The sequence below is a fragment of the Pituophis catenifer genome, unplaced genomic scaffold (assembly GCF_029215685.1).
Source record: "Pituophis catenifer annectens isolate HBS135680 unplaced genomic scaffold, rPitCat1.0.hap2 SCAF_1, whole genome shotgun sequence".
Lineage (NCBI taxonomy): Eukaryota > Metazoa > Chordata > Lepidosauria > Squamata > Colubridae > Pituophis > Pituophis catenifer.
Window position 1 is genome coordinate 15,045,045 of NW_027256881.1, and position 15,801 is coordinate 15,060,845.

The 15,801-nt window shown below is 50.5% G+C and overlaps 1 protein-coding gene across 1 annotated transcript in view; it reads left to right on the forward strand.

Moving 5' to 3' along the window:
- MYL10 (myosin light chain 10) overlaps positions 1-15,801 on the forward strand; it is a 53,477-nt gene that overhangs the window by 18,713 nt on the left and 18,963 nt on the right. Inside the window, exon 4 of the mRNA XM_070945791.1 lies at positions 774-878. Coding sequence (XP_070801892.1) covers positions 774-878 — 105 coding nt within the window. The remainder of the gene's footprint in view (positions 1-773; positions 879-15,801) is intronic.

Sequence of the window (15,801 nt, forward strand, 5' to 3'; positions counted from 1 at the left end):
CTCATCAAGCCACGCCCACCAAGTAAAAAAATTTGAATTCCACCACTGGAGGAGGGGTTATCCTGAGTGTGTATCAGCACACTGCAAGTACTTCTTAGTTGGCATGTGGGCAACAGTATGTTGGCCAGTGAAGACAGCCTCTAGGTTAGAGATCCTGGATTGCATAGAACAACATACACATGGATGGGGAAAACTGGACTTTAACTGGGCTTGTGCCATACTGGCCAACCATGCTAAAATTATTTGACACTGTCCTTATTATTAGCAGGGAATGTTGCATGTAGCACAGGGGCGGCTACAGCTGATAGCCAAGATTTGCCAGCTTATTCCCCAAAAGGAATAAGTTTATATAGTTAGTTAGTCTAATAACTTCAGTGAAATTAGATAAAGTCAAATTGAAATATCAGAATATAGAACATATGTAGACGTAATAGAGAATATTTGTAGTTCAGGGTTGGAATGAGGACCCTTGGTGCTCTCTGAACTTGGTTGTTTTCTTGTAGACATTTCATTACCAAACTAGGTAACATCATCAGTATACTAATGATTTTATCTAGTTTGGTAATGGAACGTCTGCAAACAACAACAACAACCAAGTTCAGAGAGCACCAAGAGCCCCTGATACTGTTATATAGAAGCCTTATTTGGCTTGGTAATATTAGTAATATTTTAGCAATCATCTTCTGTTCTTCCAGACCATCGTGACTTTATTCATTACTGCATTTGATATTTCCTTGGCTTTCACAGTACATAATCAGAACATTACATTACAGGGCGTATGAATGTTAAAATGGAAGAGTTGGAAGCAATGATCAAGGAAGCTCCAGGTGCCATCAACTTTACGGTCTTCCTTACTATGTTTGGTGAGAAACTGAAAGGTAAGGAGTAATCAGATGAGAATGGCATATGTGGAATAGGCATCTATTTTCCTCACCCACATTAGCTGTCTTTTTGTCTATATGTTCATTTGTCCTGGAGTAGAGTATCTTTCCAACAGCAAAATCATGGTCTAACTTAGGCTGTAGTCAAATTTTGAGCGAGCCCACTTCCATAATGAAGATTATTTTAATGAAGAAAAGCTAAGGTGACCAGATTTTAACATTGGTAAAGAGGGACATTGTGGGCGTGGCTTATTTTGTGGGCGTGGCTAGCTGGTCATGTGACTGGGTGGGCGTGGCTAGCTGGTCATGTGACCGGGTGGCCATGGCTATGTCTATAGGGTAAGGTGAACAGATTTTAACATTGGTAAGAAGGACACCATTGTGGGTGTGGCTTATTGTGTGGGCGTGGCTTGGAGGCCATGTGACTGGGTGGGCGTGGCTACCTGGTCATGTGACCGGGTGGCCATGGCTATGTGTATAGGGACTACTCAGAGGGCTGAAAAGTCATTTCTGACAGGTCCTCACACTTTTGACTGGTCCTCACACTTATGACCATCCTCACATTTATGCCCGTGCAGCATTCTTAACAACCATGTCACTCATTTCACAACTGCTTCTCTTCAACAAGGTGACAAGATAGGGCAAAAATGTAAAATGTGAGGACAGTCGTAAGTTCGAGGACTGGTCAAAAGTGTGAGGACCAGTCAAAAATAACTTTTTCAGCCCTCTGAGTAGTCCATATGCACAAAAGGACTAACCAGAGGGCTGAAAAAAGTCATTTCTGACAGGTCCTCGCACTTTTGACTGGTCCTCACACTTATGACCATCCTCACATTTATGCCCGTGCAGCATTCTTAACAACCATGTCACTCATTTCACAACTGCTTCTCTTCAACATGGTGACAAGATAGGGCAAAAATGTAAAATGTGAGGACAGTCGTAAGTTCGAGGACTGGTCAAAAGTGCGAGGACCTGTCAGAAATGACTTTTTTCAGCCCTCTGGTTAGTCCTTTTGTGCATATGGACTACTCAGAGGGCTGAAAAAGTTATTTTTGACTGGTCCTCACACTTTTGACCAGTCCTCGAACTTATGACCATCCTCACATTTATGCCCGTGCAGCATTCTTAACAACCATGTCACTCATTTCACAACTGCTTCTCTTCACCATGATGACAAGATAGGGCAAAAATGTAAAATGTGAGGACAGTCATAAGTTCGAGGACTGGTCAAAAGTGTGAGGACCAGTCAAAAATAACTTTTTCAGCCCTCTGAGTAGTCCATATCCATTAAAGGATTACAGCAATAGAGAGGGATGAAGGAATGGAAATTAGAGTAGGAGTGAAGGTAAAAGAGGGAGGAAGAGAGGAGGAGAAGGAGAAAGAAAGAGGAAGTAGGGAGGAGAAAAAGAGGGTGGGAGGAAGAGAAAGTAAGAAGGAAAGAAAAGAGAGAGGTGGTAGGTTTGAGGAGAAAGATTGCTGTACAATAAAAAAGATGAAAGGGAAGAAAGCCAACCCCAAGCAAATATAAAGATATTAAGATAAAGAATGAATTGTTAAACTTTAAAGAATAAAAGAGAACAAATATGAATAAATAGCAATAATTAGAAACACACATACAAACATACAATGTATTTTCTTTGAACAGAATATTTGGCTGGTTCACAAATTTAAACAGCGTTTAGTCATTTCAATTAAATTTACAATTTCTATATTTCCTTTTTGCCATATTTATTCCTCATCTATTTTTTAAAAAAACCAATATTACCCTTCATCCTCATCTCTAATCTTAATCAAATTCAATTTTTCCCTTCTATTCTATATTATACCCCTTCCCATTGTCATCTATTTTTATATCCATCCTCACATTGTTTAATTATGTAATTATGTAATACAGTTGTTTAATACAAATTCAACATTTTAATATAAATCAATTAGTTATAAAACTATCTTTTTTGTATATTAATCAATATGAACATGAATATTCCAATTATTTCCATGCAATCCAATTTCTTACAAATCAATTAATTATATTTACCAATAATAATAAACCAAATAATTTCTCCCATATATTCCTCCGAACCACAACTTAACCATTTCTGCTTTCAACACAATATACAATTAATAGTATCTCAATTATTACAATTCCCTAGTTAAATACAGCTTTTTTTCCTTTGTGTTTTAAAATCTTGAACTCTCCTCCTAAATTTCCCATTGTTTGCAGTTTTTCACCTACCTTTTTTGGGGAGGAAAAATAAAAATAAAAATAAATCTCTCTCTGCCTCATTTTGTCACGCTGCACCAAAGACCCTGGTTTCGGTTTCGTTTCTGAAGCTTAGCTAGGGGAAAAAAAAACTGCTTTACACTGATTGCCTGTAGGGCGGCCCTTTGAAGCCCCGGGCAAGAGTTTAAACAGTTTTTTTTCTTCTAGCCATCAGCTGGGGCTCAAGAAAAATCGGGACTTTTTTGAAACGCCGCGGGACGCGGGACAAATTGCTCAAAAGCGGGACTGTCCCGCCAAAAGCGGGACATCTGGTCACCTTAAGAAAAGCACAATTAAGTGGGAGGTTGGGCTGCTATAGAGCACAGCACCCTACTTAGTCTTTATAGCCAAGAGCGCTTCTGGTTATCATATAAATTCCTATGTACTTGTGGACAACAGGATTGTGGAGGGTTGCAGGGGTGGGCTCCTGGGGGTTCGGCAGGGTTCGGGTGATCCTCTAGCCAAGGATCACCGGGGTTCGGCAAACCCCCAAATGCCACCCCTGGCTGGCCATGCCCACCCCTCCCCGCCCCTCCCAGGAGTCTCCACACAGCCCGTTCATCATTCCAGGTAAGTGCAGGAGCCGCACGGTGGGTCTGGGAGGGCAAAAAACGGGCCTACCCGGAGGTTCCGGAAATCTGGAAACGGGCCTGTTTCTGGCCTCTGGAGGGCCTCTGGAGCCCCAGAGGAAGCAGTTTTTGCCCTCCCGGAGGCTCGAGGAAAACCTCCGGAGCCTGGGGAGGGTGAAAAAGCCCCCCCACTGTGGTGCAGACAGCTGATTAGGCCATGCCCACTATGGCCACACCCACCCAGCAATAGGGCAGCGAACTCATTGCTAAAGGATCTGAAGCCCACCCCTGGATGGTTGCACCCCAATGCCTTGTTGAAAAGGTACCTACTCGATCAGGAACAACCAAAAACAACAACAATAGAACAGTCTGTTGGGATGTGGAGAATACTCTGAGGGTCCAGAGATGATGTTAGAGAGTAGCCTTACTGATTGCCTTCCAATGTCAAGGGCCATTCCTACCAAAGAAGCAACTTTATGAGGAAGAGTAACTTACCACCTGTGTCTACACAATGCAGGCTTTACATCAGATGCTAAAGCGAAATTAAAGGAGAGGAGACATTTCTAGATTAGCATCTTGTATGAGAAAAAAACCATCACATTCAGCCATAAAGTGATTTATTTGTTTGGAAGTAGCATGGCTCTTTTTCTAATTGGAATCATTTACTACTATTCTTTGCTGGATGACCCTGAATGGGGCGGGGGGACTACAGATCATGTCCACAAAGAACATAACTCAAGAAGAGAATATTATGGGATGGGACCACATCATTTGAAGAAAGGCCTTTCCCCATATATTCCAATGTAAATCTTAAGATTTTCTTTGTACATTGCTTTCCATTAATAAGATTCAGTAAATCACTACTTCCTATTCAATTAATTGTTCAACTAATAGAACCTGATCTTTTCATATTTGCCTGAACTTTGAGAATGCACACACACACACACACACACACACACACACACATTAATCAACTAAATTTATCAACAAAATTTCAATTTGCTGGCTGACAAAGCAAATTTTGGCTTCAATCCTCTATCTAGGGTGATTGAACTCAATAAAGGTTATTTCAGAGTAGTTTGTTAGGATCGAAATTGTTAATTTTTCTCTGCAAAGGCCATCATGTGAGGAAACGTTCAAAGCCATTCTGTTTAGCTCACACACATCTGTATCCCTAAAGAAACTACTTTGTTTCAAAATGAAATATTTACTAAGACAAATATTCTGGCAATCAGTCCTAATTCAGGTTGTCTTGCGGAATGCTAATTAATAGGCTGTTAGTTTAGCATTCCAAATATGGTTATTGTTGATTCTGTAAGATGGTTGACAAGAACAAGAACAACTGAGTAGATATGGGAGTGGGATGAGGGAATGGACTAAATACGATAACATTGTATTGACATTATTAATTTAAAGGTAATCCAATAAGATTTAGGTCAGTTGGTGTCTCGTGAGACCAGAGGAATAAGCAGACATCTCCTGCCTTCTTCTGTCTTTATAAAAGCTGGACCAGATCAAGGGTTTGACAGATAGAAGAGTGATGTCTGTTGGATTGGCAGGGTACCTGTCCTTCCTGCTTCAATCCTGAGGGATGCCTCACTGTTTACTTGTGATGGATGATTAAGGGAACTGGGTATGTCTACCTATCAAAGAGAAGAAGCAGAGGTAACATGATAACTGTTTTCCAGCGTTGAGGGCAGTCACAGAGATGAGGGAGTCGATTTATTCTCCAAACCACCTGGGGGTCGGCCAAAAAGCAAAGATTGGAAACAAATGAAGGAGAGAAGCAACCTAGAACTAAGGAGAAATTTCCTGACAGAACAATTAATCAATGGTACAGTTTGCCTCCCAGAGTTGTGGATGCTCCAAGACTGGAAGTTTTTATAAGAGATTGGACAACCATTTGTCTGAAATGGTATAGGCCCGTGATGGCGAACCTATAGCACAGGTGCCCAAACTGGCACGCAAAGCCATGGTGCCTGGCACACGTGACCTTGCCTGTTTGTTTTCTGGGTTTCTGGTGTGCATTCGCGTGCCATGATCAACTGTCCTTTGCGCATGCGGCAAGGCCGAAAACCAATGCGCGCATGCGTGCCAGCCAGCTGATAGTCAGGTGTGTATGCCCGCCAAAACCCGGAAGTTTGGCTTTTCCCTTCATGTGTGTAGCAATGCTGAAAACCAGCCTGCGCATGTGCGCCGGCCAGCTGATCATGTGGCGCGCATACGTGCTAGAACCCAGACATTCGGCTTTTCTGGAGTGCGGCCATGACGAGCATGCACGCACGTGCAAGACATTTCTGCATGACCTTTTCGGCACTTGGTGGCGGAAAGGTTCACCATCACTGGTTAGGCTTTCCTCCTTAGCAGGGGGTTGGAATAGAAGACCTTCAAGGTCCCTTCCCAGCCCTACGATTTTATGATTTCCTGCAACTCTGGCCTGGTTTGGATACCTTCCTTAACTAAATGATTTCTTCCAACATGTTTGGTGGGTATTACAGAGACCTGGTTGGGCCTGGAGGGGGGGGTTCCCCTCGTAGAAATGTGCCCACCAGGATTCCGCGCATTTCATCAGCCGAGGGCCCAGGGTAGGGGTGGGGGCGTGGCGGTTATTGTAAAGGAAGGTCTTGATCCTAGGGAGGCCACTGTACCTCAGATAGCCAGCTGTGAGTCTCTCCTTGTGAAGTGGGGCCATGGGAGGCAGATGGGCCTGCTGGTTGTGTACCTGGCTCCTTGCTGCGTGGCAGCGACCCTGCCCGAGCTCCTCAATGTTATAGCCGGGGTGGTGGTTGATACCCCCAGGCTTTTAGTCATGGGGGATTTCAACCTGCCGTCCATCGGTGAAGCATCTGAGGTGGCTCGGGAGTTCATGGCTTCCATGACGGCCATGGACCTGACCCTCACAGGGCCCCCTCACACAGGAGGAAACACGCTGGACCTGGTTTTCGTCTCTGTGGTTGAATGGCCTAGATACAGGGGATATAGTTATTGAACCCTTGTCATGGTCAGACCATTCTCTCCTTAGACTTGACTTCCTGACCGCTACACCCCACCGCAGGGAGGCGGAACCGACTAGGTGGTTCCGCCCCAGGCACCTGATGGATCCTGATAGGTTCCAAATGGAGCTTGGGCCATTTCCTGAGACTCTGGCTCGCGACTCGACGGAAGACCTGGTGGCCGCCTGGGATAGGGCGGCCACTGGTGCTTTAGATCAGTTCGTGCCTTTGCGGCCTCTGACCCGGTGCCGAATCTGCCCAGCTCCTTGGTTCTCCGAGGAGCTGAGGGGGATGAAGCACCAGAAAAGACGCCTAGAGAGCAGTTGGAGGGCTAGTCGTTCTGAATCTGACCGTACACTAGTGAGGTCTTATATCAAGACCTACTTAGTGGCGATAAAAGCGGTGAAGTGTAACTACTTTTCCACTCTTATCGCATCGGCAGATAATCGCCCAGCTGCCTTGTTTAGGGTGACCCGCTCCCTTCTCCATCTGGGAGCACAAGAAGATTCCTTGCAAGGACGTGTTGAGGATTTTGCACATTATCTACACGATAAAGTCGCTCAAATTCGGGAAGGTCTGGACTCTGACTGGGTGGATTCAGGCGGGTTGTCCGAGGTGTGTCTTGAGAATGTTATCTGGGATGAGTTTGACCCTGTGACCCCCGAGGACGTGGACAGGATGCTGGGGAAGTTGAACGCAACCACATGTTTATTGGACCCGTGTCCCTCCTGGTTGGTGCTGGCTACCCGGGAGGTTACACGAGGCTGGCTCCAGAGTATTATAAACGCTTCCTTGAGTGAGGGTTTCTTGCTCCTGCCTTGAAAGAGGCGGTGGTGAGGCCCCTCCTCAAGAAGCCCTCTCTGGACGCAGCTGTTTTGGCAAACTATCATCCAGTTTCCAACCTTCGCTCCCGCAGTACCTGGATGAAACCGTCTATCTAGATCTGTTCCAGTCTGGCTTCAGGCCTGGGTACAGCATGGAAACGGCATTGGTCGCATTGGTTGATGATCTCTGGAGGGCTCGGGACAGGGGTTGTGTTAGATCAGGCGCAGGAACAGAAGACGTGACCAGCTCGATACATGTAACAGCTTTATTTACAATGTAACAAGTAAAAGAAGACTGCTGGCGCGCTGCCGGAGCTCTCCTTATATTTGCTCCCGGCAGACGCACCGCCCCTAGACAGGGATTCAAATCTCCCGCCCGATGGCTGGCAGCCAATCAGGGCGGATGTCCTTATAAGGACATAACACTCCTCCCCCCTTAGTCTGGACTGTCAAATCTCGTCCACAAAAGTCACGTAATCGCGCAGGTACGTCGGACGCCTCGGCACCCTAGCTGACCTGCGCAGTCTCACTTGTTCTCCGTCTCCGACCTGGATGGACGGGGCTCTGTCGTCTCCCGGCTCCCTCTCCGGAACCGGGCTTGGTTCGGCTGTCGAGTGAGCGGGGTCACCCCCAGCGCCTCCGGCCGGACCGCAAACCTTGGATGGCTGGTTCTGATGGTCTTCTTCCTGGCCTGTGGATCTGTCGCCTCGTCTCGGTGGCTCGGTTCCGACCCGGGAAGAGCGTCTGAGTCTCGGTAAGTCCATCGTTTGCTCCTCCCTGGTCTCCCGGGCGCTGCGGTTCGGTTGCGGTTCGGCCTGGTGCCGGGTGGGTGGTGGTTCTGTTTGGTGCCCTCTGGACCGGCCCGCCGGCTGTGGGTGGTGCTGGCTTGTGTTGCGTTGTCCGACCTCGCAGGGGTGGTGTTGGCCTGCTTGGTCGGGCTGGCGTTGGTCTACCCCGTCTGGTCGGTGGTGGTCGACCTGGTCGGGCTGTTGTTGCGGCACTACCTCTGCGGGGCGGCGGCGGTCTCCCCTGCCGGGGTGGTGCAGGTCTACCTGGCCGGGTTGTTGTCGGCTTTCCCTTCCCCCTAGTCCCTGGTCTACCGTCGGGTGGTGCCTGGGGTCCTCCGGGTCGGGGTGTTGTTTCCTGGCTGCCTCTTGTGATGGGCGGGGGTCCCTCTCGCCGGGGAGTCGTGTGCCAACCTTGCCCATGGGTTGGGGGGTGCCCGTCTTGGATGGGTCCCGGTCTACTCGCCTGGAACCGTGGTCTCCTTGGCTGGGCTGGCGTAGGCTGCTGTCACTGGTGGGGTGCACCGCTCCTCCTCTGGGCAGGTACCGGTCTACTTGCGGGCTGGGTTGGTGGTCCCTGGCCCTGTTGTGCCCAGTGCCCACCTGGCTGGGTTGGTGGTGCCATCCCCCGTGCGGTTGGCCCCGGTCTACCTCGCTGGGCTGTCGACGTGACAGCATCTGGTAGTGGGCTGGGCCGACCTTGTCGGGGTGGTGCTGCTCTGCCTCGCAGGGGTGTGGTAGGCCTACCTCGTCGGGGTGTTGTAGGCCTACCTGGTCTGGGTGTGGTAGGTCTACCTCGCCGGGGTGTTGGAGGCCTACCTCATCGGGGTGTTGTAGGCCTCCCTCGTCAGGCTGGTTTTCATGTGCTCCCCCCCACCTTTTTCGGAGTTGGTCGATGTGGCGTCTCGTGAACTGTCCATCTTCCAACTCGACGATGTAGGATTTGGGGCCGGTTGTGCTGGCAATCTTCCCTTTCAGCCATTTAGGAGAGCCGCTGAAATTTAGCGCGAAGATTGAATCTCCGTTGCTGAAGGCGCGAAGCGGGCGGCTGGCGGTTGCGGTCACTTCCGGGCTGTATTGGGGGTGCAGCCGGTCCAAGGGTGACCTCAACCTTCTGCCCATCAACAGTTCGGCCGGGCTCTTGTGGGTGGTGGCGTGTGGCGTGATGTGCTGGGTGAGGAGGAAGTTGTCTATGCGCTCTTGCCAGTCCCCCGGGCCCATCTTGGTGAGGGCCTCTTTGGTCAGTCGGACCATGCGTTCGGCTTGTCCGTTTCCGGCCGGCCTGTAGGGGGCGGACAGGGCGTGGCGGATGCCCAGTCCTGCCAGGAAGGACTCCATGGCCAGGGATGTGAGCTGGGGGCCATTGTCTGAGACCAGCACATCCGGTAGACCATGTGTGGCAAAAAGGCGGCGCAGGGCTCGGATCGTTGCGTCTGTTGTGGTAGATGCCATGGGCACCACCTCGAGCCATTTGGAGAAGGCATCTACCACGATGAGGAGGTGTCGCCCTTGCATCGGACCCGCGAAGTCGATGTGGATCCTCGACCAGGGGTTGCTGGGGGTCTCCCACTTCGCAACTTCGGATTGCGGCGGCGCTGGGCGAACTTCTTGGCACGGGTCGCATCTGGAGACCCATTGTTCAATGTCTCTGTCCATGGAGGGCCACCAGACATAACTCCGTGCCAGGGCCTTCATGCGGACGATGCCCGGATGCCCCTTGTGCAGGGTCTCTAACGTCCGCCGTTGCAGAGTGCTTGGAATCAGCACCCTGTCTCCCCATAGCAGGCAGCCCTTTATGGTGGACAGCTCCTCCTGTTTCCTGGCGAACGGGCTGAACCTTTCCTCTGGCTTTTCCGCTGGCCACCCTCTGAGGATCCAGGACTTCACTTGGCGGAGTGTGGAGTCCTTTTGGGTGTGGACGGCCACATCTGTGGATGACACCGGGCAGCTGGCGTCGTCATCAATGTGAAGTAGGTGGAGCGTGGGGGCTGGGTCCTCGACCGGCTTCTTCGACGGGCATCTGCTGAGGGCATCAGCGTTCCCTATGGCTGTGCCTGGCTGGTGCACGAGCCAATAGGAGTAGCCAGCTAGGAAGATGGCCCATCTCGTCATTCTTGGGGACATGAAGGTCGGGGTTGGTTGGTCGCCTGCGAGGAGTCCCAGGAGAGGCTTGTGGTCTGTGACTATGGTGAAGCGTCTTCCGTAGAGGTATTCGTGGAAACGCTTCACTCCAGCCACGATGGCCAGGGCTTCTTTGTCCAGCTGGCTATAGTTCCGTTCTGCGCCGGACATAGTCTTTGAGAAGTACGCTATTGGGGCTTCCGAGCCATTGGGCAGTTCATGGCTGAGAACTGCCCCCACCCCGTAAGGCGACGCGTCGCAGGTCAGTCTGATGGGGAGCGTCTCGCTGTATTGGATGAGGACGCTTTTGGACGTCAATAGTCCTTTGATGGCCCGGAATGCCGCTTGCTCTTCCTGGCCCCACTTCCAGGAAGCCGATTTCCCCAGCAGGCGGTGGAGTGGCTCAGCAACTGTGGCTTTCTGTTTTAAGAAAATGGCGTAGAAGTTGAGCAACCCAAGGAAAGCCTGAAGCTCCGTTTTGTTTTTTGGGCTTGGAGCTTCATGGATTGCTTCCACTTTTGATTTGGTGGGGTGTATGCCTGTGCTATCAATGAGGAAGCCCAGGAACTCGACTTCCTGTACTCCTATGATGCACTTGTCCCGCCTGACCCTCAAACCCTTGGCCTTGAACCGCTGCAGGACAAGCCTGAGCCTTTCAAGGAGTTGGGCTCTTGAGTCACCGGAGATGAGCACATCATCGAAGTAAGGCACCACCCCTGGAACGCCTTGGAGAAGGCGTTCCATCATGGATTGGAAGATACCAGGGGCAGCGCTGACTCCAAATTGGAGGCGGTTACATTTAAATGCCCCTCTGTGCGTGACAATTGTCTGAGCCTCCGCCGTTTTGTCATCCACTGGCAGTTGCTGGTAAGCCTGGGCCAGGTCCAGTTTCGCGAAAATTGATCCAGATCCCAGGGAATGCAGCAGATGTTGCACCACTGGGACTGGGTATGCGCTCTGTGCCAACGCCTTGTTGATGGTGCAACGGTAGTCAGCACAGATGCGCACAGACCCATCATGCTTCAGTGGGGTCACAATGGGGGTCTTCCATGCGGCATGATCGATCGGTTCCAGGACGCCCTGGGCGATCAGCTTATCCAGCTGTTCATCTACTTTAGGCCGCAGGGCAAATGGAACTCGGCGGGGCTTGAGCCTGATTGGGGTGATTCCCTTATCCAGATTAAAAGAGATTGGCCTCCCCACAAATTTTCCCAGCTTACCATCGAAGACTTCCTTGAACTCTTCGATGATGGAGTCGAGTTCGTCCCTGCGGATCTCGTGGATGCCCTGAAGTGAAAGTCCTAGCGGCTTGAACCACTCCACACCCAACAGGTTCGGTCGGCTGTGCTGCACGATGGTGATGGGTAGCTTTCCGTCAAAGTCATTGTACTTCACGTGGATGGTGGCTCTGCCTAGGATTTCAATGGGGTTCCCGTTGAAGTCCACAAGTTTGTCTTTCGGGGCTTTCAGCTGGGTCCTTTTGTATGCCGGTTTCAGCTGTTGTAGGTGCTGCCAGTCCATGATGGAGAAGGCGGATCCGGAGTCTACCTCCATCTTGCACGGGGACCCCTCTGCTATCAGCGTCACGTGGAACTTGGTGGTCCCCTCGTCGCTTGTGTGCGCAATGGTGGTGGTCTGGTGCACCGTTCTGTTTTGGGGATATTCCTCCTCCCCGCGCCGGGACTGGTTTGAGGACCGTTTGGATGTCCTCTGATTATCTTTGCGATTTTCCCGGAATCGTGGTCTGGGCGGTTCCGGGGCTGGGTCTGTGGCTCTGCAGGCCTCGGCGATGTGGCCCCTCTTCAGGCATCGGCGGCAGGTCGCGTCCCTCCATCTGCAGTTTGCCCTGGGGTGGTCGCCTCTGCAGCTGCCGCATCGCTCTCCCTGGTCGCCATGCTGTGGGTTTTCCCGCCTGGGGGGGCGGGACACCTTGTGGACGGCCATTTCCCCATCAGACTCGGATTGAGTGGTTGCCTCGTCTGATGAGGTCGGGCCCGACTTGTGGATCTTATGGATCCCTCTTGCTTTTACCATTGCGGCGGCTGCTTGCTCCGACGTTTCAGCCGCTGTTGCCTCGTCGAGGACGTCTTTAAGCGGGATCCTCTTCCTGCTGAGGAATTTCTTTTGCAGCCCCACATCTCGCATTCCAAAAACAATGCGGTCCCGGATGGCATTGTCCACATTGTCGAACTCACAGTTGGCAGCGAGTTGGCGAAGCGCTGCCACGAATTCCTTGATGGATTCACCTTCCCGCTGGTTTCTTTGCTGGAAGGTGAACCTATTTGCGATGGGGGTGCCTGTAGGCGCATAGTGCTCCTGTAGGACTTCCTGCAGGTCGTTCCAGGACATCTCCTCGATGTCCCTGGGTGCCACGAGGTCAATCGCCATCTCCAGGACGTCCGATCCGCAATGAGCCAGGAAGAGGGCTCTTTTCCTCTCATCATCGAGGTTCTGGTATCCATTGCCTCGCAGGAACTGCCGGAATCGGACCATGTATGACCTCCACTTCTCCCGGGATGGGTCGAATGGGTTCAGCGCGGTCATCGGGGCTTGAGGGGTAGCCATTCTGGAAGTCGCTGTGGTGTAGTGACTTCAGCTCGTTGGGCGATCGTGCCGTGAGTCTTTCTCAGGTTCTCTTCTCTAGTCCTTCGTCGCCAGTGTTAGATCAGGCGCAGGAACAGAAGACGTGACCAGCTCGATACATGTAACAGCTTTATTTACAATGTAACAAGTAAAAGAAGACTGCTGGTGCGCTGCCGGAGCTCTCCTTATATTTGCTCCCGGCAGACGCACCGCCCCTAGACAGGGATTCAAATCTCCCGCCCGATGGCTGGCAGCCAATCAGGGCGGATGTCCTTATAAGGACATAACAGGTTGCTCCTCTGTTCTGGTCCTATTAGACCTCTCAGCGGCTTTTGATACCATCGACCATGGTATCATGCTGCGCCAGTTGGAGGGGTTGGGAGTGGGAGGCACTGTTTTATGGTGGTTCTCCTCCTATCTCTCCGACCGGTCGCAGTCTGTGTTGGCTGGGGGGCAGAGGTCGACCTCAAGGCACCTGGTTTGTGGGGTGCCGCAAGGGTCGGTCCTCTCGCCTCTCCTGTTCAACATTTATGTGAAGCCGCTGGGTGAGATCATCCATGGTTTTGGGGTGCAGTGCCATCTGTACGCTGATGACACTCAGCTGTACATCTCCACCCCAGACCACCCTAACGATGCCCTTGAAGTGATGTCCCGGTGCCTGGAGGCCGTGCGGGTCTGGATGGGGAGGAACAGGCTCCGACTCAACCCCTCCAAGACTGAGTGGCTGTGGTTGCCGGCGTCCCGATATAGCCACCTGGTGCCATCGCTGGCTACTGGGGGCGAGACATTGGCCCCCACAAAGAGGGCGCATAACTTGGGTGTCCTCCTGGATGCACGGCTGTCTTTAGAAGAGCATATGATGGCCGTGGCCAGGGGGGGGCTTTCTATCAGGTTCACCTGATACGCCAGTTGCGCCCCTTTCTGGATCGGGACTCCTTATGCACGGTCACTCATGCCCTCGTCACTTCCCGCCTGGACTACTGCAATGCTTTCTACATGGGGTTCCCCTTGAGGAGCACCCGGAGGCTCCAACTGGTACAGAATGCAGCCGCGCGGGGTACTTATGGGGGCGACATGGCGCTCCCATGTAACACCTCTCCTGCGCGAGCTGCATTGGCTTCCAGTGGTCTTCCGGGTGCGCTTCAAGGTACTGGTTCTCATCTTCAAAGCGCTCCGTGGCTTAGGGCCCGGTTATTTACGAGACCACCTTCTGCCACCGATAATCTCCCACCGGCCAACACGCTCCCACAGAGAGAGTCTCCTCAGGGTGCCGTCGGTCAGGCAATGTTGACTGGCGACCCCCCGGGGAAGAGCCTTCCCTGTGGGGGCACCCGCCCTCTGGAATGAGCTACCCCCAGGGATACGACTGATCCCAGACCTCCGAACCTTTCGCTGGGCTCTGAAAACGTTTTTATTTCGGCACGCCGGGCTGGCTTAGAATTTTTATTGGTGAATTTTATGGGTAAGGGGTTTTAAATTGGGGAAAGCCATTGGATTTAATTTTGTTTTAAATGCATTTTAATGTTTGTATCAGATGTTTCTTAATCTTGGCTGTTCACCGCCCCGAGTCCTTCAGGAGAGGGGGGCGGTATAAAATTTTTTAAAATAAAATAAAATAAAATAAATAAATAAATGTTTCAGACCTATAGTTTGGCCTCTTTGGTTGAGTGAAGAGACATCTAGACAGTTTGCCCAAGCCACCCACAACATGACTGCAGCATTTCTACGAATTGGCAGCAAGTATAGTGTTCCAATATCTCAGGGGCTGCCACAAAGAAGAGGGGGTCAACTTATTCTCCAAAGCACCTGAGGGCAGGACAAGAAGCAATGGGTGGAAACTAATCAAGGAGAAAAGCAACTTAGAACTAAGGAGAAATTTCCTGACAGTTAGAACAATTAATCAGTGGAACAACTTGCCTCCAGAAGTTGCGAATGCTACAACACTGGAAGTTTTTAAGAAGAGATTGGACAACCATTTATCTGAAATGGTGTAGGGTTTCCTGCCTATTTAGGGGGTTGGACTAGAAGACCTCCAAGGTCCCTTCCAACTCTGTTATTCTATTCTATTCAAGTAGATGGCAGGAGTGGTGAAGCAGCTTTAGCCATATGTGGGAAGATGGGTATATGAATTCCTGCATCCTCCAAGCTGGGAGATTCTTTCTCTGTCAAGGACCAGTGGCCTTCAGAAAGAATCTGTTGGCAGCTGTAGAGCAGTAGTTCATGGAGCTGAAACCGGGAATGAGGGGAGACAGAGCTAAATGTATGTGGAGTAGCAAGTCTCTCTTTTCTCTGCTTTTCAGTAAGTTACTAAAGATCCTCAGACACTATTATCAAAATCTGAACTTGCAGGGGGTGATTAGGCCAAGGAACTGCAGGTTGTCCTTCTCTGCCTAGAATCTGTCCTACAGCTTTCTGTTGCGGTGGATAGTCTAAGATGCCAACTTTATTATTTTATTTATTTAGTTTGTCAAACATGTACGAGATAATAGGTATAAGTATAAACATGACAGTAGGACAGGGACAGTAGGCACATTGGTGCACTTATGCACACCCCCTTTACGGATCTCTTAGGAATGGGGTGAGGTCAACAGTAGACAGTCTAAGGTTAAAGTTTTGGGGGTTTGGGGAAGAAACCACAGAGTCAGATAGTGCATTCCAGGCATTGATCACTCTGTTGCTGAAGTTGAAGTTTCTGCAATCGAGTTTGTAGCGGTTTACCTTGAGTTTGTATCTATTGTGTGCTCGTGTATTGTTGCGGTTGAAGCTGAAGTAGTCATTGACAGGT